A 26,042-nucleotide genomic window follows, 5' to 3' on the forward strand; every position below is an offset into this window, starting at 1 on the left:
AATAATAATTTCAGGCAAAAAAAAGTGTATGTGCGTGTGTGTGTGTGTGTGTGTGTGTGTATACACACACCCAAACATGTATATATACATATATGAAAAATGTTTCTTTTGCATTCAGGATGCCACAAGTTCTCTTCAGTAATGCTAGGTTGTCTCACTAATTACCGAATTCCGGTAGTCATAATTTTGCAGATAAACCTGTATCATCATCACCATCAATATTCCTGTTACGTATCATCAGGGTGTGTTCAATCACAAATGCATATAATGGTACAGCATAAACCTGTATATAAGGCAAAAATATAACTTTGGTTTTCCAGAACATATTTTGTAGGTAAACTGTCCTTTCACTGAAAGATTTTCCGATTTGTATACAGGACAGAATTTTTTATATGTTATCTAAATGAAATTATTACTCATGTAACTGCTTTCGTTTTCTCAGTATACAAATGATCCTGTGCAAACAGCACGTTATTCAAATCCAACTACCTTTACATAGTAAGGATACCTAGAAACATAAAAGATATCAATGAAATAAGCCTAATATATTTTCAATATTTATTATTACCATCAGTTTGCAACTGGGAAAAGCTGCTAAAACATTTCTCATGCTTAAACGTTAAAACAATGTTATCCTTCTAACATACCTGTATAGGGCAAAAGACTCTCAGTGATCGTTTTGATATTTTGAAATTTTAATATATCATCTGAAGGATAAAATCTTAAAATAAAGGCTACTGCAACTTGAGCTTGGGACCAAGTTCTGCCATTGGTGCTCCACTCCACAGCATACTCGAGAAGTTTTGCTATAAAAAAAAAGAATCCTTATTATCTTAGATATATTATACAGTATTTTACAAACAAAACCGAGCAGAAATTAATGTAACACAGGTTATGCTGTTAGTAAAAAATATGTTAGTGTTTGTAATACATTTTGATATGAGACGTGAAGTATATGAACTGGAATTGCTTAGGATATTATAAAATTTCAAGGCAAATATTACCATATGACCTGTGTTATGACATGTTGCAAGAGAATTGGTGTTTATAGTTAAAGTGTAAGATAGATATGACATTATTTCAAGTGAGCAGAAATAGGATAAAACAGTTCAACTACATAAGGGAGACTCCAAGCACACAAGTATAAAATTATACACTAATCAGCATCATGTACAGTGAATAAATAATAGAAAAGTTGATTAAAAGCAGAATTCAGAAATGGGTGGACAGCAATATGATGCTTTAATTGTGGCATTATGGTTTGTGAACGGTATGGAATCCCTTAAGGAATTACTCTCTATAATAAAGTGAAAGTTGAGTTGGACCAAGAATATGGTCATAGCAAGACACTGCAGAACTGTAAAAAGGCATTTAATGAGACATTACTACAGAGAAATCTATTATAAAAATTAAATCATCATCATCATCATCCAATTCCTGATATGTGCCCTCAAGGGGTGTACAGGATATGATAGTACTACATGAAAAACTTTCATCATTACTAACTTCTTATCTACAATTTTCCTCCAAATCAATCCATTACCTGTCAAGACTCCAACATTATCAGATCTTATAGTTCTATCTTCTAAGGCACTTTTTACTATATCAATCCACCTCTATCTTGGTCTTTTTCCTGCCAACCTTGCAGAGAAGACTTCTTTTGCTAATCTTTCCTGTCCCATTCTGCTTAAGTGACCATACCACCTGAGATAAGCTCTGCAAACACATTCCTGGATGCTAACAATGTCAAGTTCTTTGCTAATCGCATTTTTAATATGATATTGCTATTGATGTCATCTGTTCACACCCCTAATGTTTTTCAGAACTCTCATATCTGTGGTCTCTAGTCTTTGATCAAGTGTTTTATTTCTAAACCCAGCTCTCAGATCCATAAGTTAAAATTGGTTTGACATTGTCTTGTATACAGCTAATTTAGTGTTAAATTTAGTGTAATTTACCACTAAAACTAGTGATTAAAAAAAAAACAATTTAATTTACAGACTCACCTAGCATTCAGAGATTATGAAAAAGGCTTGGACTGAGTTCACAAATAAAAATTACTGAATATAAGAAGCCATCCAAAACAGTTATTAAATGCAATAAGAATACAACTTAAATCAAAAATATCAATGACTGCATGGCAGAAGAAATAAAATGTAATCATTCAGTCCAACAAGGATGTAGCCTTTCTCTTACCTTATTTAATATATATATATATATACAAATATATACATATACAGTAAAACCCCATTTTTATGTTCCCGCAATTTACGTTTTCCTGCCATTTATATCATTTTCCGTTGATCCCGTCTTAAGGCCTATTCTTACGATATATTGTTTCCCCACCATTAATAACTTGATGTGGACGTTATTTCCCGTGATTTGCGTTTTTTTCTCGGGTGGCAACACTGATTTCTGAATCACTTATTCAAATCAATTTCTGCGGAAATGGGCGCATTTCTGTTCCCAGATGGCATTGCTTTCGGCTGTAGTTTCGTTTCTGGCATCACGGTGACTTGCAAGTTTGCAGCAGTGATGTACTGATGAGCGATACCGTGATTTTTCAATCACAGTTTGAATTCATATATTGCAGAATTTCTGCTACATAATTTAGTGTGTGATAGTTGCTTTCAAGTTGCGGAGATGGATGATCCATGTTAGTAACAGAGAAAAAAGACAGAAAATGTATTTTGGTAGAAGAAAAGATGGCAATTCTGCGACATGTAGATTGGCATGCCAGAACACATGTGCAATTAGCAAAAGATCTTGGGCTCTCCATGTCCACTTTGAACACGATAGTAAAAAGTTGGTCAAGCATTGAACTCAATGCAAAACAATCTGGCGCTTATGTCAAAAAAAGAACAAAAATTATATGCAGATATTGACATACAATGAATTGAATAAACTTGTGGCAGAGTGTTTTGTTTCTATGAGAGTGTCTGGTATTCCAGTCGATAGTACTATGCTCCGAGCGAAAGCCCTTCAATTTGCTGCGACGTTGGGGATTAATGGCTTTACCTTGTCAAATGGATGGATTGATTGTTTCAAGACTCGTCATAATATTCTGTATAATCAAGTGTATGGAGAAAGTAATAGTGTAGCAGGAGAAACTGTAAACCAGTGGAAACATGAACTAAAGACTATTACTGAGGACTATGAACAGAAAGATATTTTCAATGTTGATGAAACTGGGCTCTTGTACAATATTCTGCCAAGTAAAACATTGTGTTTTAAAGGAGAGAAGTGTCATGGTGGAAAACTCAGCAAGCAGAGGGTAACTGTTTTATCATGGTCAATGCTGATGGATCAGAAAAAACTACCTCCACTGGTAATTGGTAAATTTAAAAAGTCAAGGTGTTTTAAGAACATGAAAAATCTGCCTACTAAGTATGATGCCAACAGAACAGCATGGATGACCATCAGCATCTTCACATCCACCATGCATGATATCCTCCATGTGGGGCACCTGTTCGTGGTGGAGGGGACCTCCCAGTGATGGTACTGGCCCTTTTCATTCTTCCTCTTTTTCTTTGCTTTTCTTCCCATACTCTTTGCTGTACTTCTCCTGAGTCTTTTTCACTATCATTTTTCCAGACTGCTATCACTGGGATCCAATGCCCTGCCGCCGTGTAGTGTGACCCATAGAAGTCCGGAAAGGGGGATCCTAGTAGTCTTTCACTACTTTGACAAGATGGGTAGTTCTGGATGGCCCTGCCAGAATCAATCGGCTAGTGAGCTTGCCTGCAAGGGTCACCGGTGTTGCAGTAAGTGTCTCTCACCCCATGGTCCGGGGTCGGGATCCTAGACCTGCCGCTGCTGTGCTGGTATAGCATCCAGGGTAGCCCTAGTGTTCCGCTGCTGAGCGCGGTCTTTGCTTGCCGGGTAATGGGCGTCCAGTGTGGCTTCGTGGTGGGTGGGGAGCTCTGGTGCCAAATTAAAAATTCCTTAAATAGGAATTCTTCATTATCAAATGTTTCACGGACCCTAACAAAGTCCCAACCAAGTACTGATAATATAGACACAGCATATGGAAACAGAAGTAAGAAACAAAAGATATCGGATACTAACATAAATCTACCAACCTTTTTAATCATTCATGCAACAGGTGAAAAGCCAATTGGAAAAATGTCATCCTTCTTTATCCAAAAAGGTTTAGAAGGACTGGCAGGACCTAACAACACAAGAAATTGCGTTCTGGTGATATCCTCGTGTAAACAATGTACAAACAAAATTCCGTTAAACTACTGAGAGCAACAAAAATGAGTGGAATACAAATTGCAGTAACACCTCACAGAACACTCAATTCCAGTAGAGGAGTGTATTAGAATGGGGTCTCCTTGAGGTTCCTGATGAGGAGATATGTTCAGAGCTTAAAGATCAAGGAGTGACGGGTGTGAGATGCATCCTGATATGCAGAGATGGTCGTCTGGTCTCAACCAAGAACATCATCCTTACTTTTGATACACCTAGGCCTCCAACATCTGTAAAAGCAGGGTATCTCAGCTGTCCTATTAGAATGTACATCCCTAACTCGCTGAGATGCTTTAAATGTCAAAGATATGGACATGCCCAAACTGCCTGTCGTGGTTCTACTACCTGTGCCCGATGTGGTAGTAAAGAACATAGTAATAAATCTTGCTGTGAAAAAAAAAGCTAAATGTGTCAACTGTCAGGGAGTTCATCCAGCATACTCTCATGCATGTCAGAAATGGAAAGATGAAAAAGAGATACAAAAAATTAAAACAAAACAACATATCAGAATGCAAAAAGAAAGCTAGCCACCATTATACCTGTTCTACGATCCTCTTATGCTGAAAAAGTAACAATTAAAAAAGTGCCAACAGCAACTCAAACATGTATGTCTATTCCATTTGAGAATTTCACCATACCTGAACTTTACAATCGCAAGTGCTTCTCTGTTTAGTGCATTAATCGCAAGATCTATGGCCTTACTCCAGAGACAACTTCAAAAATAGTTCCATTCAATGAAAACTCGCCTGTCTTGAAAATTATGGTAGAGACTTTGCTTAAAGATAAACCACCAGACACTCATACAGAAAAAATGGATACCTCGATACCCACTGAAAGCAATCTAAACATATCAACTGACCCTAACACATTCGATGTTTCGAACACTCTACTAGAGGAAGAGATGGACACTGGCCGTCCATACTTCCATAAAACAGTGAATAAATGTAAATCTGACAAAGGTATGCCCTCAACCTCTCGAAAACCAGAGAAGTCAATAAAATCAAGACAATAGGAAAATTTTTACAATGGAACTGTCTTGGGATCCGCCAGAATATTGACGATATCAAGATGCTGTTGCAGAAACACAAACCTTTCTGTTTCTGTCTACAGGAAACTTACTTAAGACCCAATCAGGACTGTATTTTAGGAATTTCACTGTTGTTAGGAAGGATAGAACTGGAGATGGTCTTGCTCATGGAGGAGTAGCTATCCTAATGGGCAGTCATACTCCTTTCCATCAGATCCAACTTAATACTTCTGTGGAAAGCAGTAGTGATTCACTTCTCTGTGGGATTCCTTATTACAGTATGTTCAATTTATTTACCACCAAATGCTGAGTTAAATGAAATTGATCTTGATAACCTTATCTCGCAACTGCCTGAACCCATACTTTTGATGGGTGACTTTAACGGTCACAATACTCTAGGGGTAGTGCCAACACTAGTAGACGAGGTTGAATCATTGAAAAAATTCTTGCTAATAATAACCTTTCCCTTCTAAATAATAAACTCAATACGTTCTTCCATATCCCTACCCACTCATATTCTGCAATTGATCTTACAATCTGTTCCCCTTCCATTCTTCCACTGCTCATGTGGGATGTTGAAGAGAACATATATGGAAGTGATCACTTTCCTGTTCTTTGTACAATGTCTTCACAGGAACCATGTTCACCTGCACGGATAGCTATATGGAAAATGGACCAGGCTGATAGGAACACTTTCTCTCATCTTGCAAAATTTAATGCTGATGCCATCAGTCAAACACCTATCAATGAAGCTGTAAAATATATAACAGAATGCATTGTCCAGGCAGCAACAACCTTCATCCCAAAAAAGATCATCTCGATTTCCAGTATATCCAAAGCCCTGGTGGAACCCAGAATGTCAGGCAGCCAAAAAAGATCAACACAGAGCATGGAGCATATTTTGTAGATACCCCACCACATCAAATTTAATAACTTTCAAACGTGCTCGAGCCAAAGCATGTTATGTAAGACGTCAGAATCAAAAACAATCATAGATCCAATTTACTACATCAATTAATCAAATGACCAGTCCAAAAATTGTATGGGATAAAATCCGAAAAATGAAAGGCAGATATAGTGCACACTGTTTGTCTAAATTAGACTATAATTGAAGTGTTCTTGCTGATCCCAAAGTTATTGCACATACTTTGGGAGAAACTTTTGCTAAAATCTCAGCAACAGCTTGATATTCTCCGGAATTTTTAATACCGAAAGAGCAGCAAGAGAAACAAAGGTTTAATTTTTCTACCAACATTTTTCAGCCTTATAATCAGCCATTTGTCAAGGAGGAACTAAAAAAGAGCTCTCCTGCAATCTCACCCTAGTGCAGTAAGACCTGATGACATCCATTATGAAATGATAAAACATCTACCATCATCTTCTATGGATCTTCTCTTATTATACAATAGAATACTTGCAGAGGAAGAGTTTCCAAATTCTTGGCATAAGTCAATTGTCATTGCTATCCCAAAACCAGGAAAAGATCCAACATAAGCAAATAATTATCGATCCATTGCTCTGACCAGCTGTCTTTGTAAGATACTAGAGAAAATGGTTAATGCCAGACTTCTCTGGTATTTAGAAAGCAACACTCTTCTCTCCAATACACAATGTGGTTTCCATAGACATCGATCAACTTTAGACCATTTAGTTCGGTTAGAAACTTGTATAAGAGATGCATTTCTGAAGCGAGAACATCTTGTCTCAGTTTTTTTTTTTCACATGGAAAAAGCTTATGACACAACCTGGAGATATGGCATATTAAAATACCTCTATAATCTAAGTCTCAAAGGACACCTCCCTATATTTATTGAAAACTTTCTGTCCAGGCAAACTTTTTAAGTCAGAGTGGGAAGCACACGATCTCGACCATATCATCAAGAATAAGGTGTTCCCCAGGGCTCTGTCTTAAGTGTAACCCTTTTTTCTACTAAAATTAACTCAATCATTGAACAGCTTTCTCCCACTGTAGACAATGCTCTATATGTTGATGACATTCACAATTTACTGTCACTCACGTAACATGAGGGTAATTGAAAAACAACTTCAGCAAGCAACTGATCATGTCTCTCTGTGAGCGCTTAATAATGGGTTTAGGTTTTCAACAGAAAAAAGTGTCTGTGTACACTTCTGTTGAAAACGCACTCATCTCCCAGATCGTGAACTAAGAATGGGACATACTGTTATTCCAGTAGCTACAGAAACCAAGTTCTTGGGACTCATCTTTTACAGAAAACTCACATTTCTAGCCCACATTCATCAACAAAGAGAAAACTGCAAAAGAACTTTGAACCTCCTTTGCACTCTATCCTCTACTGCAGTGCTTCCCAAACTTCTGGATGTAAGGTCATTTTGCAAAAATTAAAATATTTCACCCCCCCCCCCGAAAAAAAATCGTAATAGAGAGATATATTATTATAATATTTATTGTATTTATATTCAGTACAAAACATGCACAGCGAATACTGCAAAAATCAAATGCATATATTACATTTTTTGCCTCTTATTGTTTGGTTCTGAAGACGATGCAGGCTGTTCTGGTAAAATATGAAATACTGTCCTTTTTTTGGAGTCTGTTTCTACTTCTTCTGATTGTTCGCGGGATTTTTTTAAATTTTTTATCAGCCACTTATCCATCTCAGGGTTAAATTTTTAACATAGAATAGATCAAATAATATCACCACTTACTGATACTGGCACACCACAGACTGATAACACAAAATTAGTGAATATTACCTGAATAAGGGAATCCCCGGACCAGGAACATTTTTCTCTTTTGTGACTTTTCACCCTTTACGGTAATTAAGCCTAACGCGAAACAGACAGCAAAGGCAGGTTATTAAAATGTGCATATGATTGGTGTGGTATTAACAAAAGGTCGCGCAACCAAAAGATAAAAGCATAGCTGACAATTGAGTTGAAATGCTAACTCTCTTCAACCGAATTCCATATGTGAAACTGCCATAACATTCATTATATATATATATATACAGGGTGTTCGGGATAAATTTGACATATTTATAATTAATTATATTTTTCCGTAAGTTACATGTATTAACACACACTTCACTTCATTTAAAAGTTTGGACCCTTCTTCATTCATATACAAGATGTCAAAGGATGGATAGCTGGAACCCACCTGAATCATGGAAGAGAATAACTTGTATCATGATGATTCGTGCCCGCCATCAAAATAAGGATATTACGACTGCTGCCCAATGCTCCCTGAATACAGTAAAAACAATCAGGCATGAACTAGAGACTTGCAATGGTGACTACGAGGATGTAGCAAGAAGAAAGATCCCTAGCAGACATCTGATTGCGTTCGTACAGCAGAATTCCTCGCAAATCTGCAGGAACAGGTGTTGAAGAACCCTGGCATTGGAATTCGGGCTTTGTTCGTGGAGTTGCTAACTGTAGTGAAGCCCTGGATAACAAGGGTAGCCAATGGTAGGCCGTATGTATGGCAGCAGGATTCGGCCCCTTGCCACACCTCTGGGAAAAGTCAAAAATGGTTGTCTGAAAATTTCTACGACTTCACCAGTCCAAATGTTTGGCCTCCAAACTCCCCAGACCTTAACCCCATGGATTATGTTGTATGGGGTGCAGTTGAAAAAGACACCAATCGCACTTCCAGTAATACAAAAGCCCAGTTAATGGATAAAATTAAAACAGTTTTTGCGGCCCTTCCCAGGGAGACTGTAGCATCAGCTTGTTCGAGGTTCCGAAGCAGAATTGAAGTTGTGATCGATGCTAATGGTGGTTATTTTGAGTAAATCTTGTTGATAGTATTGTAATTAACTCTGCCTGTAATGTTTTTTTGTCAATTCATTAAATTTAATAGATACAAAGAAGATTTTCTTTTTCCTTACGAAACTGTCAAATTTATCCCGAACACCCTGTGTGTGTGTATATATATATATATATATATGTGGCGATCCGCTTTTACTCGGTTGTTATACATTTGAAAAAAATAGATTTAATGACTCCAAGACCGAGATAACATATAAAGATTTTAATGATAAATACTACTAGTTTCGGCATATAGAGGGTCCTGATATTATATTTTTTAAGGACTTCAGCTATTTTCTTAGAGACTGTGCTAATGTATGGAATGGAGATGCTACCTTTAAAATTAATAGTCTCTGTTGTGCACTGCTTAGGAGGGTTCAGAAGAAATTTCTTAATTATTTTTTCAGAGTATCCATTTTGTTTAAAAATAAGAGTGAGGTGATTCACTTTCCTTCTTCACCACACTTCCAAAAATCCACTCTCTAATCAGCCATCCAAAACCTACTCATCACAACCTTAAGTACCCTGGAGTATATAAATTGTGGTGTGATTGCAATATTCCATACTTTGGTCAAACTAACAAATCTATTGAACAACGCATAGAAGAGCATAAGAGAGACATCTCATACAAAAGATCTCATGCAACTGCGCTATCCAGTCATGTTCTTTTTTCAAATAATCCTAATGATGACCAACAAACCCACTATGTATGCTGGAATAGATCAGAAAATATTTTTCGCTGTGAAGATGAGTTTGAAAGGAAAATCGTAGAATCAAGGGAAATCCTGCTGAACCTGGTCCACTTAAATAATAATTTAAGTTATAACATCCCAGATAGCCATGCTGCAGTTATTCAATATTGGCGTTCACGTGAACTTGCACGCACAATTGCAACAAACAATGGCACGCCAGTTGGAACAACTTGAAAAATACAACGTTTTTATGTATTGATTATGTTAGGCAATTTGTACCTGTAATTTCCAGTTTGTTTAAATAATTCAATGTTTATTAGTATTCCTTTCCTTTATAAATACCTGAAGAAGGCTGCTATATGCCGAAACTAGTAGTATTTATCATTAAAATCTTTATATGTTATCTCGGTCTTGGAGTCATTAAATCTATTTTTTTCAAATATATATATATATATAAAATGAATGTTATGGATGTAATATATATATATATATATATATATATATTACTTAGTTTTAACACGTTATGAATTTTAACACGTTCGGTTGAATTTTATTGCTGCCTTGGGAAATCAAACTCACACACATCTAATTAATAACAATAGTTTTTAGTTAGATACTGTGTTTGCCCATGCAACATATGATTTTGTATCAGTCTATACAGCATAGCTTCTGTATGAGGGGACATGTGATTCATTAATTAGTGTTTTTATCCCAGTTGTCTCTAATTGCACTATTTGTTTAGAAATATATTACACAGACTCCTCATACCTTATTCACTGGCATAATAAAAGTACTTGTTTTTATTGCCTCTGCAGTATAGTGGCTGTTAGGGAGGGCGTGTTGTTTACCACTGCAAGCGAGTTACTATCTCCCCACGTGAACTTGCTTAAGCTTTTTTTTCATGCGTGAAATATATGCGAAACTTTTATTGGTACCAGAAAAGTAGCTCGGATGACAGTGATAATATAAAACGAGTTTTGATATGTATATAAAGTCAATATCAACAGTCACTGATTATGAATGCGTGATGAAAGGGAGAGGAAGATTTGGAGCTTCCCTGGAGAGCATTCGAAGTAAATACAATTAACCACTGCTTTGCAATGAAACATATGAATAAGCAATATTTACTAATATTCATTAAGCGCCGAAATACGCAGGAAGCAAAGTTTGTAAACCAACACCAATGTGTAAATTTTTCCATTAAAATATAAAAAATAACAAAAAAGAAATAATAAATAATAAAAGTTAAATACGTTTCTTTTGAAATAAAAAAAAATCTACTTAGTCTTAAAACATTTTAAATTTGTTTTCATTATTTCACAGCCCTCTCAACAAAACTTACTGCCCACAGTTTGGGAAGCGCTGCTCTACTGAGTGGGGTGCTGATCGAGCTTCACTGCTCCATCTTTATCATGCACTTATACGTTCAAAACTGGATTATGGGTCCCGAGTCTATAGTTCGGCAAGACATAGTACCCTTCAATGGTTGGATTCCATCCATTATCAGGGTATACGGATAGCTACTGGTGCCTTTTGCACCTCACCTACTTCAAGTCTCTATGTTGAAGCAAATGAACCAGCTCTATCACTAGGACAGAAACAGTTGTCTCTTAATTACGGCCCTAAAAATAAAATCTCTCCCAGATCACCCTACAAGGAATATTATTTTCTCTCTGCATTGGGAAGCTCAATATCACACATATCAAACTGCTATACATCCTTTTGGTATGCGTATCAAAGAAACTGTGCAAGCTGTTAGTATAATTGTTGACAACATTAGCTACATTAAACATAACAGCATTCCTCCATGGCAGGTTTGCACACCATCCTGCAAACTCTCACTGTGTCAGCTACAGAAATCTTATACCACCATCATCCATTTACCTGCAATTGTTTAATGCACACAGATAAGCACACGCTGATTTCCTACCTATCTATACTGATGGTTCAAGAACTAACACCTCTGTTGGCTGTACTGCTGTATTTCCTGACATTATTATCTCAAATCAGATCCCACTAGACTGTAGTAATTATACAGCAGAGTTACATGCCATTCAGCTTGCATTGTGCATATAAAAGAAAACTGCTACCAAAAGTGTATAATTTATACAGACTCATTGAACTCTTTACAGGCTATCTCCTCTCCTATGTATAATCCACATCCAGTACTTTATGAAGTGCTACACCTGCTTCACAAAATGAAAATCCTTAATTTCGATGTTCAGTTCTGCTGGATTCCCAGCCACATCGGAATTAAAGGAAATGAGGTGCAGATGCAGCTGCTAAATCAGCTCATAACTTTTCCACATACTGTTTGACAGTTGCATATACAGACTACACACAACTTATAAGATCAAAGCTAATTGCTCAGTGGGAGTTAACATGGCAAGAAGCATCAACAAACAAATTATATAACATTAAACCTGAAATTAAACATTGGCATTCTGGTCAACGTACAAAGAGAAGGGAGGAGGTTGTCCTTGCTAGGCTCCGCATAGGTCATGGTCACCTTACGCATTCTCATTTATTGAGAGCTGATGACCCTCCCATATGTGAAAAATGCAACACACATCTCACTATTCATCATATTCTGGTAGATTGTCAAAAATTTACACGAGAGAGGAATGAAATTTTCACCTATCTAACCAAGCCATATACACTCAGGGAAATGCTAGCAGACTCAGTATACACATGTTAACCCACAGTTATATATTTATGTACTGTTGAAATCTCTGCAGTAATTCTGTTTATATGTAGATACTGCATCGCTTAACATGCATTTTGTGTATGCATCTTATTTACTACTTTATTTTTCAAATAATTATGTACTGCTATAGGACATCTTACTTATTTGTGTACTTTCTAGTAATTCTGTTTATATGTATTGCTAAATTCTGTTTCTACTGCATTGCTAAATTTAATTTTCATCCATGCATATTGTATAATAATCGCTTTTTGCCTATTGTTGTACTGCTATAAAGGCATATATGTAAAATTATAATAGATGCCTTTATAGCAGTACAAAAATAGGCAAAAAGCGATTATTATACAATATGGATGGATGAAAATTAAATTTAGCAATGCAGTAGAAACAGAATTTAGCAATACATATAAACAGAATTACTCCTTGGCTTAGTGTTTCAAAACAGGAAGTGACCACAGACTGATCAGAGCCAAAATTAAAATAAACCCCAAATTGGAAAGAATAAAATAGCTAAACAACAAAAAATCAAGAAGTTTTAACTTAAACCCTATCGAAAACAAGAAGAAGGATTACGAAGAAAAACTCAATCAAAACGCAGACTTAATAAATATATTTGAAGAAGAAGACATAAATAAAAGAAGCAAAAACCTAACGGAAGTAATAATCTCAACAGCCAACGAATTCAAATACAACAAAAAGACCATAAACTTTCAGAGAAAACCCTACAACTATTAAAAAAGAAACGAAATATGAAACAAGACAAAAACTTAATTTCTAAAATAGAATATGCAGAACTATGCAAAACAATAAGGAAAAAGATATGAAATGAAATAAGATCTTATAACACTAAAAAAATAAAAGAAACAATCGAAAACAATAAAAATATGAAAATACTAAGAAAATATTTATCGGTAAGCAAAAGTCAAATAACAGCAATAAAAGATAAGAATGGAACAACCATAAGGAACCAAGAACAAATCTTACGCAGGCTAGAAGAATTTTATAAAGAACTCTATAGTGATCCTTCAACAGATAAATCAAATATAAATAACTCCTCTCCATCGCATATGGAATTCATCCCCCCATTCACTTCAGATGAAATAAAACAAGCATTAAATCAAATGAAAAATGTCCTGGTGAAGACCTAATTCACATAGAATTAATTAAATGGGGAAGAAACAATATAATTCACCATGTCACAAACTTACTAAATTTATGCCTAGAAGAGGGGAAAGATACCGGAAAATTGGAAAAATGCTACTCTGATACTGTTATTTAAAAAAGGGGTAAAGGGGTATAAAAAGAAGTAAAGAACTATAGACCAATTAGTATTCTCTCTAATCTGTACAAAATTCTCACAAAAGTAATAATAAACAGGTTAACACCTCTTCTAGACTCGAATCAACCAGTAGAACAAGCAGGATTCTGTAAAGGCTTCAACACAGCTGATCATATTCATGCAGTAAAACAAATAATAGAAAAAGCAGAAGAAGAAAACCAATTGCCTCTCTGTTTAGCCTTCATTGATTATAAAAAGATTTGATTCCATCAAAACTAACACAATAATCAATGCACTCCAGAATCAGGGAGTTCCTGGAGAATATATGGACCTCCTCCAGGCAATATACCTCACTGCAACAATCCTACTTCACACGAATAGCAATAAAATATCAATTGAAAAAGGTGTCTGACAAGGAGATTGTCTATTACCTAAAATCTTTACAGCAGTCCTTCAAGAAATATTTAATAATATAAACTGGACAAACCTTGGTATAAAAATTAATAACAGAAACTTAACACATCTAAGATATGCAGATGATATCGTAATTTTTGCAAACACTCCAGAAGACCTTAATATAATGATAGAAGACCTATATCATGAAAGCAGAAAAGTCGGTCTAAAGATAAACAGAGAAAAAACTAAAATCATGTTTAATCGTTTAGTAACACCAAAAAAAACATAATAATAGAAAACAATTTTTTGGAAAGAGTCTCTTCATATACATACTTAGGTCATCTCACTGACCTAAACTGTGGACTCCAATGTCCCATCGTCTCCTGATGCACTTGCAATATACTGTCTCAAAACAGAGATAGCTTCTATTGCTTCTTTACTAGTAGGGGCGGTAGGTTCTTGATCACAATCTTCTTCAACCACTTCTTCCTCTTCTTCTTCACCAAGGTGATTGGAAAGGATGTCTTCTATACTTGGTATCATTGATGTGATCACACCAGCATCAATATCAACATAGTCTTGAAATGAGGAAGACTCATCCATCACATACCAGTTGTTGGGCTCTGATATATCTTCTTCTTCCTGCTGTAGATGTCTGTTAACATGTTGAATCTGATATCCATGGATATCAGATTCAACATGGTAACTAATCAAAAGAAGGCTGTTGGAAAAACAAAGAGACACGGGGACTGAAAAATATAAGAGATTACATAGAGAAGTCAGAAGAGCCATCAAGCAGGACAAGGAAAAGTTCTATCTATACTAATAAATGTGAAGAGACAGAGTTCAAGATGAGGAGGCACACTTATAAAAGGATGTTTTATTTAGTTCATGACTTAAAGCACAAGTCATCATCATCATCAAATTCCTGCCATGTACCCTCAAGGGGTGTACAGGATATGATAGTACTACATGAAAAAAAACTACACCATTACTAACTTCCTATCTACAATTTTCCTCCAAATCAGTCTGTTACTTGTCAAGACTTCAACATTATCAGATCTTATATTTCTATCATCTAAGGCACTTTGTACCGTATCAATCCACCTATATCTTGGTCTTCCTCTGAGTCGTTTTGCTGCCAACCTGGCAGAGAACACTTGTTTTTGCTAATCTTTCCTCGCCCATTCTGTTTAAGTGACCATACCACCTGAGATTAGCTCTGCTAACGCATTCCTGGATGTTCTTTCCTAATATCCTCGAAGCTCAAATTGAATGTCATCAAAGACAGGAATGGAGCAATACTAATAGAAGAATTGGAAATCAAAAAAACAGATGGAAAGAATACTGTGAGGAACTGTACAATAGACTGGATAAAGAAAATTTGGAGCCCTCTCACCAGGAAAATTCCGATTTGGAACCTCCTCCACTTAGGCATGAAGTTGACAGAGCAGTTAAGCAGCTTAACAGCAATAAGGTCCTAGGTGCAGATGGAATCCCAACAGAGTTAATTAAAACCACAGGGGATGAGGAGATAATAGTGTTTCATAAATTGACTGCAAGGATATGGGAGATACAACCATAGCCTAGAGACTCGAAGAAGTCAGTTTTCATACCACTACGTAAGAAGGGAGATATGATGGCTTGCAAGAACTATAAGTTTATTATCTCATGCAAGCAAAATATTATTGAAGATCATGCTAAATAGGATTGACGCCAAAGTTGAGGCAGAGATGCCTGAAGAACAAGAAGGTATGGGCACCAGAGATCAGATCCTTTGCCTTAGACAGATTATAGAAAAATATAAAGAATTCAGACTCCCTCTGGTAATGTGTTTCTTAGACTACTCTAAAGCTTTTGACCGTGTTGAGCATGTGAAACTATGGGAAGTAATGAAAAGAAAGGGTTTTCCTCAATACAAGTTGGAAAAGGAGTTAGGCAAGGATGTTTATTTTCTCCTCACTTGTTTAGTATATATACAGAGGCCATCATGCATGAAGCATTGGATGAGCTCAAGACAGGAATTAGGATAGGAGGTTAATTGATCAGTAATCTGAGGTATGCTGGTAATACAGTATTCCTTTGTAATGACATGGAAGAACTAGGACTAATTCTTGACAAAGTTAACAAGATCAGTAATAACAGCGGACTTCAACTCAATTCTAGCAAGATAAAGATTATGGTTCTCAAATGAAATACAAACAGGGAAGCTCTTGAGAAACAAGTGTATCTTAATGGAGAAAGAATTGAGGAAGTCAGCAAGTTTGAGTACCTGGGATTTATTGGTAATGTGAAGAATTACTGTTCAGAAGACGTCAGAAGAAGGTTAGGAATGGCTAAAATAACAGTCAGAGACGTGTCTAAAATCTGGATCTATCTCAATGGGAACAAAGTTCAGGATTTTGGATGCAGCTGTTTTTTCAACAGCAACTTATGGATGTGAAACTTGGAACCTAAAGAAGTCAGGTAAGAAATGGATACCTGCTTTTGAGATGTTGTGTTACAGAAGGCTGTTGAGGATATCATATATATATACTGAAATGCATACAAATGAATGGGTGTTAGAAAAGATCAGTAGAACTTTAAGGCTCCTTAAGGATATTGACAGAAGAAAGTTTAAATATTTTGGATACATTAAAAGGACAGAAGAGGAACTTCTCAGAAACAGTAAGAGAGGGTAAAGTTCCTGGAAAAAGAGGAAGGGGTAGACCATCAATGAGATGGATGGATGGTATGTGTGGAGTGACTTATCTTCAGAGAGTTGAGGCCTCCAGAAAAGCAATCAACGGGACTACATGGGAATGCCTGGTGTGGTGCATCATCGAGAATTAGAGTGACCATACGGCATCTGTAAGATGCCCAGTGAACATATAGGTAGATCATCATTATACATTTAAGAAATGTAAACATTTTCTAAATGTTTAATTATATGGGATTATTTCTTGTAATTAGAAATTTCTTTAGTAATGTTTTCTATAAAAGCTTAGCTATTAATGAAGATAGTATGGCCTGTCACAAACTGTTGAACTGTACCATTTATTAATAAAATGGTCTCGTGTCAAATGTAGTATTAATTATGTAGCTTAAAAAACTTGGGAGAGGAAAATATTGAATTTCCAATGATCTATTCATACAAGTAAAAAGCTTGCCTTATTTACACAGTAAGCAAGGATTTTATTTTCATTTCGCTGTCAACTTATTTTTTGCACTAGGCAGTAATACACTTTGTGAAGATTTTATTTCCAAATATAAAGTTGATATAGTGGGGGGGGGGGGGGGAGCTATTGACTAGAACTGAATATGTTCTGAAAGTTAGAAGCTTAGGGAAGATATATAATTTAAACAAAAAAAACGTTTGTAAGTCAAATAAATCTGAAAAAGGGTGTTATGCAATGGTAACAAGCAATTCTCTTATAATGAACAGATCAATTTCTTTCAAAGAAAACCAAGATGTAGTGTACATAAAGTTGATAAGAAGAATTATATAATTTCTCCCGAAGCAATGGACATATCATCTTGATACATTAAGCAGCAAACTTGGTCATTAAATTCTTACTACTTCTCGTGGAAAGGCTTAGATGTTGGTTATACATTCTTACTAAATAGCTTAAGGAAATTACAACGTACAATAGAATATACATTAAAATAAATTTTAATACACTTCCAATATTTTGGCAACGTCACGTTGCCATTATCACAGGAACTTAAATACAAGACACGTGCACATAGGCACAACACACAGTAAATGAGGAACGAAGCAGGAAGCTAGACTCAACAGAATATTTAATTGGTCATTAAAGATTCGGAATATGAAAGAAATTATCTATTTTTGCTAAAATAAAGAGCCAAAAGGCTTCACTTTGGCAATGCAAAATGATATAAATTAAGTGGATATTAAATTCAATATCATTTCAAAGTCGAAAACAGAAACTATAAAAGTTTCGTGCGAAAACTGACTAGACAGCTTGTGGGATTACACCTGCCGCCATACATGAATATTTTAGTGCTCAAGGATAACAAAGAAGTTGTGAGATGAAAAAAAAAAAAGTTATCTTTGCAGGAAAGAAAAAGCTAAACTATTTATGGTGATGGAGAAGTCTGTTTATAAGGACTAGGTTTAAATGCTGACTTTAATGAGGTTTTCATTGAAGGATATTAATGTATCTGTGTAGCAGTCTTGAAGAAAAAGATGGTAAAGATTTGATCAGAGCCATGACAGTATACCACACAAAAAAAAAATAAATTAACCAAAAAGATGAATTATGCAAATTTTGGATTTGAAAGAACTGAGAATAAAACACCTGTTATATACATAATAAATCAACAACAAACATGACAGCTGTTTCATTTAAATATCAGCAGATGAGAAAAACTGTGATCTAGTCGCGTAGTTTTTTTTTGTGAAATGTCTTAGGGGAAGTTTGGTTTGTTCAAGATTATTTGGAAATTGGGCTGGTTTGAGTAATTTATTTTGCTTACTTGCCATGAGAGGACCGGTAAATAATATCTTTTTGGGTTTATGGTACATTGTGTGATACATTGGATATTTAGTTATCTTTGTATTTCCAAGAAGTAGAAAAAAGGAAATGATATGTTAAAGAAGACATGATTTTTTTTTTTTAACTCAAGAAAGTTTACACACAAGTTATTATTATTTTTTCTTTTCTATCAAAGAAACATTGGTATGAGTTAATATTTCAGTGGCCAATGTTGAAAGAGGAAGAAATTAGAATAAGTAAGGTTAAAGTTAACTGCATTTGTTTGTGAGTTCTGTGATCCTGAAGAGAAGAAATAAGAAATCTTGCATGATGTTTATGTTCTTTATTTCTGTTATCAAGTTTGGGCTCTTTTCTTTTTACACTACTCAATATCATACTTTGGCTTTCATGAAATCTCTTTAATTCTTAATCCTGGATCTGAATCTGCATTCTTAATGGAAAAGAAAAGTTAATAAAACAGTCTCGTACACCACAGGCAGAAGAATGTACGTCACTTTCTTTTTAATTGTCTGAATCTAAATTTGAAAATATGATGCAATGCAGACTTGGTTTTTCAAGTATTTAAAAAAGTTCTGCACAATACTTCCAAATATTATGTACATTTCTGAGGAACACAACAAGATCTGAAATGCCACTTTTTCAACATAGAACACATGACACCTTATAAAACAAAAATTCAACAAAGTGTTAGTTTATCAGGTAATCCTATGTATAATATAAGGCCAACCTCTTGGCTGAGTGGATAGAGTATCCGCTCTCCAGCCAAAAGGCTGCTGGTTTGGATGTGCGCATGGATGTTTGTGATTGTCTGTGGAAATACCAGTGGTTGTCAGCGGTAGATGGCATTGGTGTAGTTGCGGTCAGTTTGTGATTGAATGGTGGAGACAGAATTGTAGAGCTGGTGCCGTCCGTCGATGAGTCCTTGGACTCCCTGGAGGTATCAAATAATAATAATAATAATAATAATATTAATATTAATATTATTATTGATTTATTCTAGGTCTACTTGTGCAATCTGATGAAGAACATACCAGTTGCTGAAAGATGCTGAATATGTTAGATTGGTTATGCATATGCTAGAATCAATAATGTTTTAAATTCATAAACAATAAGAAATAAAATATTTAATGCAATAGTAATTAATGAAAATTTTCAATTTATGGAGGGTGGAGAAAGGACAAGAAGGCATCCTTGGAAGCTGAGAATGAAGGCCGCTAAGAAGGTGTGAGGGCTAGATTTTTCTCTCAGAGGGTGGTGCGTGATTGGAAGGGATTGCCATTGGATGTTGGGAGTGCAAGCAATTCTTCCTCAATTATATGACCTTCCTCAATGAGTCTCCGACTCCCTGGAGGTCTTTCTTAATAATAATAATAATTAATTTCATACACTGATAGGAATACATAGCTTAACTGGTAAGTTAAGCTATGTATTCCTAGGATTCCTAAGATTACCTAGTATCAGTAGGAACAGCTTCAATTTATAAGCACAGGTAAAAAAGAATCACAAACTGAGTTTATTGAACATTGTCTTTTTTTTTTTTTTTCGTACACTAAATAAACCTTACTCATACTAGAAAATATACAACTACTAAAATTCCATGCAAATAAAAAGAATTACCCATGTGGTCTTGATTCATTTTACTCAAAGTGTTGTACATCTTTTCTTCACCATCTGGTTCCAGCAAGATTTCTAGAATATAAAATTAAATGACATATATATATAAATGCACACATGCAATATACATCTTTTCTGGATTGCTATAATTCATGCAGAACTGCATGATAATTGAAATCATCACAATTTAATCATCTGCTGAATAAAATATGAATAAATAAAATGCAATTAAAATAAATTTTAATACGATTCTAATAAGAGGACTATATCTTGATGGAGTCGCATCATGTGTTCACATAGCACTAATATGTTCTGAAATAATCCTTTGTTAGCATTCTACCCTGTTCAACCATTCCTACAATGAGGATGGCTTGTTGGTTTCAAGCTGAAATATTTGTAGAGAATATATTATTGTTTCTTATATTTATATGTATAAAAACTTTATTCATTATGAGACAAGTGCCTCTAAAAACGTGTTTACAAATTTGTGCAATACTGCAAATTAAGGTAGGGAAACATATAGATTGGTATTAGGAGAAACTTAGCATAATATGGTACAAACAATTTTCCATCTGGTCTAATAAGATTGATAAGTTACTTTGCATTCTAAAATATCTAAATTTGCATAATCTTGCCAAAATAATATCTTTTTCATTATTGAACCCTGGTTAAAAAAAAAAAAAAAAAAAAAAAAAAAAAAAAAAAAAAACAGAAATGAAAAATTATTGATTTATGAAAACAAACTGGCTGTGCAGGCAACTTACAAGAACTTTATTGTTATGCTGCAAATAAAAGAAAGGAAACGAATGTGGAATAATAACTTTAGTGAATGCATACAATATCCTTCGGCCCCAAGCAGAAGAAATTGGTCAAATAATGAGTTCTCACTTAGCCAAGACCTATCAGCCTGCTATACGCAACATGGTGCAAAGGACTAGCATTACACTGAATCAAGAGATAAAAGTACATTAGAAGGAGTTCTAAAGATCCTGCATAACCTGGATAAGAGTACAGCAACAGGATCTGATGGCAAATCAGTAGATATGCTCATGTTTTAAAACATTACAGATCAGTTGGATAAAGGCAATGCATACACTCTGATATTCTTGGACTTTGCTAAGGAACTTGATAAGAATATGATGGAATACTACATGAAAGGCTGTTGCATGAACTGGTGGGTACAGGATTGGAAAATAAGCTGTTAATTTGGATGAGCCACTGACTGAAGAGCGGTATATAGGAAAGTGGTATATCGGGGGAGAAAATTCACTAGATTTAAGGGACCAGCAGTGTACACCACCCCTCCCCAAGGATCAGTCCAAAAAGTTCTCAGACCATTGTTGTTGTTCAGTTATGGCTAAATAAACATTAACAATTCTGGGAAGGACTTAGCAGGAGTTATTCAACGTGTGCTAATAATTTAAATAAAGACAGAACAGTAACAGATAAGACTGATATTCAGCACTTATAGAGTGATTTGAATAGGCTGAAAACATGGGTAAACGAAGATGGCTTCAGTTCCATGTTAAGTTGTTGTAATGTTATGCATTTTGGCAGAATGACATTCCCAACAGCATTTATATTTGTGGGATTATGCTTGAAGAAACTGATGAGGCTAGGAATATTGTAGATATAATTGATAAGAAGGTAATATTTAAAGCTCACACTGGAAGTGTTGCAAATACAACTCAAAGGATAACCAAAATGTTGAAACAAACACTGACATGCAAGGATAAGGAAGACATTTTTGCCTTTTTACAAGGTTGTATAACTGCATCTGGACTTCTGTGAACATGTTTGGTCTTTTGGGTTCTAAGGGAATAGCAAAACTGTGGAAGGAGTACAATGAAAATTGTATTGGGATCATGAAATGTAGAAGATGTGGTTAGATTGAGAGTATGTGAACTGAACACACTCATACAAAGGAGAAATAGGTGTGATAGGATGAATGAAAGAGCAACAATAATTATAAGATATGTTAAAATCATTAACTTTTTGGTATCAGCAGTTAGTTCACCATGTGCCCAATAAACTTATTTTTCTGGATTTCCAAAAACAAAATTATTAAATTCATTAACAGGTTATGATAATTTGTAACATTGAGAAAGAGCCACTGAAAAGTTACTGCCCAAAAAAAAAAAAAAAAAAAAAAAAAAAAAAAAAAAAAAAAAAAAAAAAAAGCCGGGTCGCTTTTTATGCATTAGATACGTTCCACAGAAAACCGCACAAGAAAGACTTCATTTACATTGAAAAATTAGGGATACATTCCATAATTTTCTAAAACTGAAACAATGAATTAAAATAAATCTAAAATTGCATCAAAAAGTTTATAAAAATTCAGGAAAATAATAATGCCTAAGTTTGTTTTAAAGCTTTATTCATATTAATTTGATTGAAAAGTATCATTTTTTTTTCCCCCCCATCAGAATTATCGTCGCTATTAGACAATATTCGGCAATGTATGCGAACTGGTGCGAAATCACTTTCATCAACAGAAGAGACAGTCAGTGCATCAGCTCTGTATGGTAGGGACAAAGGTTCTTCACAAACAGAATTAGCTTCACCCTCATTCTGTGCTGATTTTTTTCTTCTGACAATGTAATCAGTGATTAAACTTTGCGATGATGATGATTTTTACTAATCTTTTATACAGCTCACAATATCCAAACATACAGTTCTTATGCTCACATTGGAATTTAAAAGCTCGTTCAGAATTTGTGTCATTAACAAGAAAATGATTTTCTAATTTATTGCACAGTTCAAGACCTACTCAAATTATATTTGCAGTGAGAGGACAGGTTTTTTCTTCCGCTTCACTTCATCGTTTTCTGGATCTTCGACGATATCTAAAGTTAATCGATATCATCATCATCAAATTCCTGACATGTACCCTCAAGGGGTGTACAGGATATGATAGTACTACATGAAAAATTTCCATCATTACTAACCTCCTATCTACAATTTTCCTCCAAATCAGTCTGTTACTTGTCCAGACTACAACATTATCAGATCTTATGTTTCTATCGTCTGAGGCATTTTGTACTGTATCAATCCAACTATATCTTGGTCTTCCTCTGGGTCGTTTTCCTGCCAACTTGGCAGAGAACACTTGTTTTGCTAATCTTTCCTCGTGCAACACTAAAAGAAAGGATTAATTGATATCCAGTAATATGATCGTCACCTAAGGCATTATCCACAAGCAATTTGTCTACATCATTCTGGCTAAATGTATCAAAACCTTCTCCACTAATCTCACGTACGAAAGTAATGATTTCAGCTGATAATGTAGATATTTGAATGGTTGCACTGTTTACAACACATCCAGGCCAAGCTGCTTTCCAGCAGGCATTTAAAGTTTGTGGTCTTATTTCAGCGATAGCAGATGCAACATGATTTCAACAGTCCAAAATAGAAAACTTTTTCCAAACATCAGTTACTGTTAATGATTCATTTTCTAGTTTATCCAATATAAATTGAAAAGTGTGCTTAACGTAATATTTTTTAAAAGTAGCAATTATGTCTTGATCTAATGGCTGAATAATGCTTGTTGTATTGTGGAAAAAAGACTATCTGCACATTTGGATGTTCTAAATGCAGATGACTTGGTCCATTGTCTACAGTTAATAAAACTTTAAAATCAATTTAAAATGTTTCCACTTCTGGTACAAAGCAATTATTAAACCATTCAGTAAATACAACAGTTGTTACACAGGCCATTGTATTAGCCATCCAATGTACCGGCAGCTGTTTTAGATCTTTGCCTTTTAGAGAATGTGGTCTTAGAGATCAATTTACTAGGAGGGGTTTCAACATTCGATCCCTTAATGCATTGCTACAAAGTAGCAATGTTACTCGATCTTTGCTTGCTTTAAACCCACTTGCTTTTTTCTCAGACTTTGCGATGTAAGTTCGACTAGATATTTTCTTCCAAAACAATCCTGTTTCATCAGCGTTAAACACTTAATTAGGACAAAATTCACCATCTGATTTCCTGATATGTAAAAGTTTCTGAAATATATGATTTGAAGATGATGAAGTCCTGACAGATAACAGTGCTCTTCCAACCTCTCAGGTACACAAAAAAGCGTCTGTTTTTCAAGAGTGATTGGATCAGAAGGACAAGGCGATAGTCTCTATTTATTCTTATATTTTATTTCTGAGTGTGAGATGGTTTATGGCAGGGGTCTTCAATGCATGGCCTGCGGGGCTTTTTGCCATGGCAAACAGGCCATTCTGAAAAAATAACCACTTAACATTAAAATGCGATTAAATAAAAAATAATTTCATTGAAGCCCATGGGCCACTAAGCTGTACTGCAGTATTTAGAATTGTAAGATGTTTTCCAGATTCACGAGGAATGCTGTGCATTTGATACTTTATATAAAATCCCATAAAAAAAATATTAAATAGACATGCTTCTTCAGCCATCTACCAGCGCCAAGAGGTACTTAAGTATTAGCACTAACGTCGCAGGTAGATGACTGAAGCAGTAGTTCGTTAGAGTGCACTGTCTGGTGCCTTCCAGATACATCTCGAAGGTTCTCGATACTTCGTTATTTTCATATAAATACAAGATGATCTCATTCACAGTCAGTCAGTGGTGAACAGTGTGATATTCGTGTATAAGCGCACGCAGGTTCATCATGTCAGCCATAGCCTATTGTGGTTTTATATTGCGAGACTTTTTTCATTAGTGTGAGACATATTCAGTGGATGATAATAACTGTAACACGGCCATTTTGGATCATTTTTTGGGTTCACCTTCCATCACTGTGGTGTCTACGAGTAAAAAGCGTAAATCAAGTGATTCTTGTTGGGATTTTAATGAAAAGTGGACCAATTTGTACTTTTTTGTGCCGATCGACAATAAGCCAGTGTGTTTAATTTGTCATGAGTCAGTGTCAGTATCAAAAGAATACAATGTAAAATGACACTATGAGAAAAGCATGCTTCCACTTTCAATTACCTTCAAGGGCGGCTTTGTGTGGACAAAGTGAACCGTCTCTAAATTGATTTAAAAAGCCAGCAGGGTACGTTTAAAAGGCATTATTATTGAGGAGGATGTCAGGGAAGGAGAAAGCTGCTGGTGGTGGTTTATAAACTGAGGTGATTGAGTTATTTTTAAATGTGATTGTAATAATCTCAATGTTTCTGTTGTTCGGTGAGTCAATGGACAATGGAATTAAATTTTCTTTTGCAAATATTGCAGAGCTATAACAATTTTTTCTAATGAACAAGCATTTAAACAAGAATTAAAAATTATTAGCAATACATTTATAAATAATGGCTATAGCAAAAATGCTATTGATAAAGTTCTTCATAAAACGTCATCAAAAAATACATATAATATAGATTACAGTAAAACCATAACTATCCCATACATTAAAGGGTTATCAGAAAAAATAAATAGAATTCTACACTTTTATAATCTTAATGCCACTTTTAAACCATCTATAAAATTAAAAAAAAAACATATTCAAATCCTCTAAGGATCCTCTCTCCCTATAGTTTACTGTATCTATTGCACATGTAACTTATCATATATTGGGAAACTTGATGTACAATCCCTATCCGTAAAAAAGAACACAAACAACACATTACATTTAACAATTCTGGTGAAGCAGGCTTCTCAGCTCACACTCTTAACACCCTACACCAAATTGATTGGAAAAGTACTTGCTCATTACAGCATACAAAACCTGGTATGAACGGAAATTTAAAGAAGCCTGTGAAATTTTGATAAACCACCCCAATCTTAACAAATCCCAAGAATTTGGATAGTATACAT

At 35.1% G+C, this 26,042-nt stretch overlaps 1 protein-coding gene across 4 annotated transcripts in view; it reads right to left on the reverse strand.

The window, feature by feature from the left end:
• LOC150099104 (transducin beta-like protein 3) overlaps positions 1-26,042 on the reverse strand; it is a 470,278-nt gene that overhangs the window by 107,783 nt on the left and 336,453 nt on the right. For all 4 annotated transcript variants that reach the window (XM_090405846.1, XM_090405845.1, XM_090405844.1 and 1 more), the window contains exons 19-20: positions 20,258-20,329; positions 648-806 (exon numbers count right to left, since the gene is read on the reverse strand). In XM_090405846.1, coding sequence (XP_090261972.1) covers positions 648-806; positions 20,258-20,329 — 231 coding nt within the window. The remainder of the gene's footprint in view (positions 1-647; positions 807-20,257; positions 20,330-26,042) is intronic.

This window comes from Typopeltis vanoorti, chromosome 15 (genome assembly GCF_054136105.1).
Source record: "Typopeltis vanoorti isolate ZY-2024b chromosome 15, IOZ_Tvanoo_1.0, whole genome shotgun sequence".
Taxonomy (NCBI): Eukaryota; Metazoa; Arthropoda; class Arachnida; order Uropygi; family Thelyphonidae; genus Typopeltis; species Typopeltis vanoorti.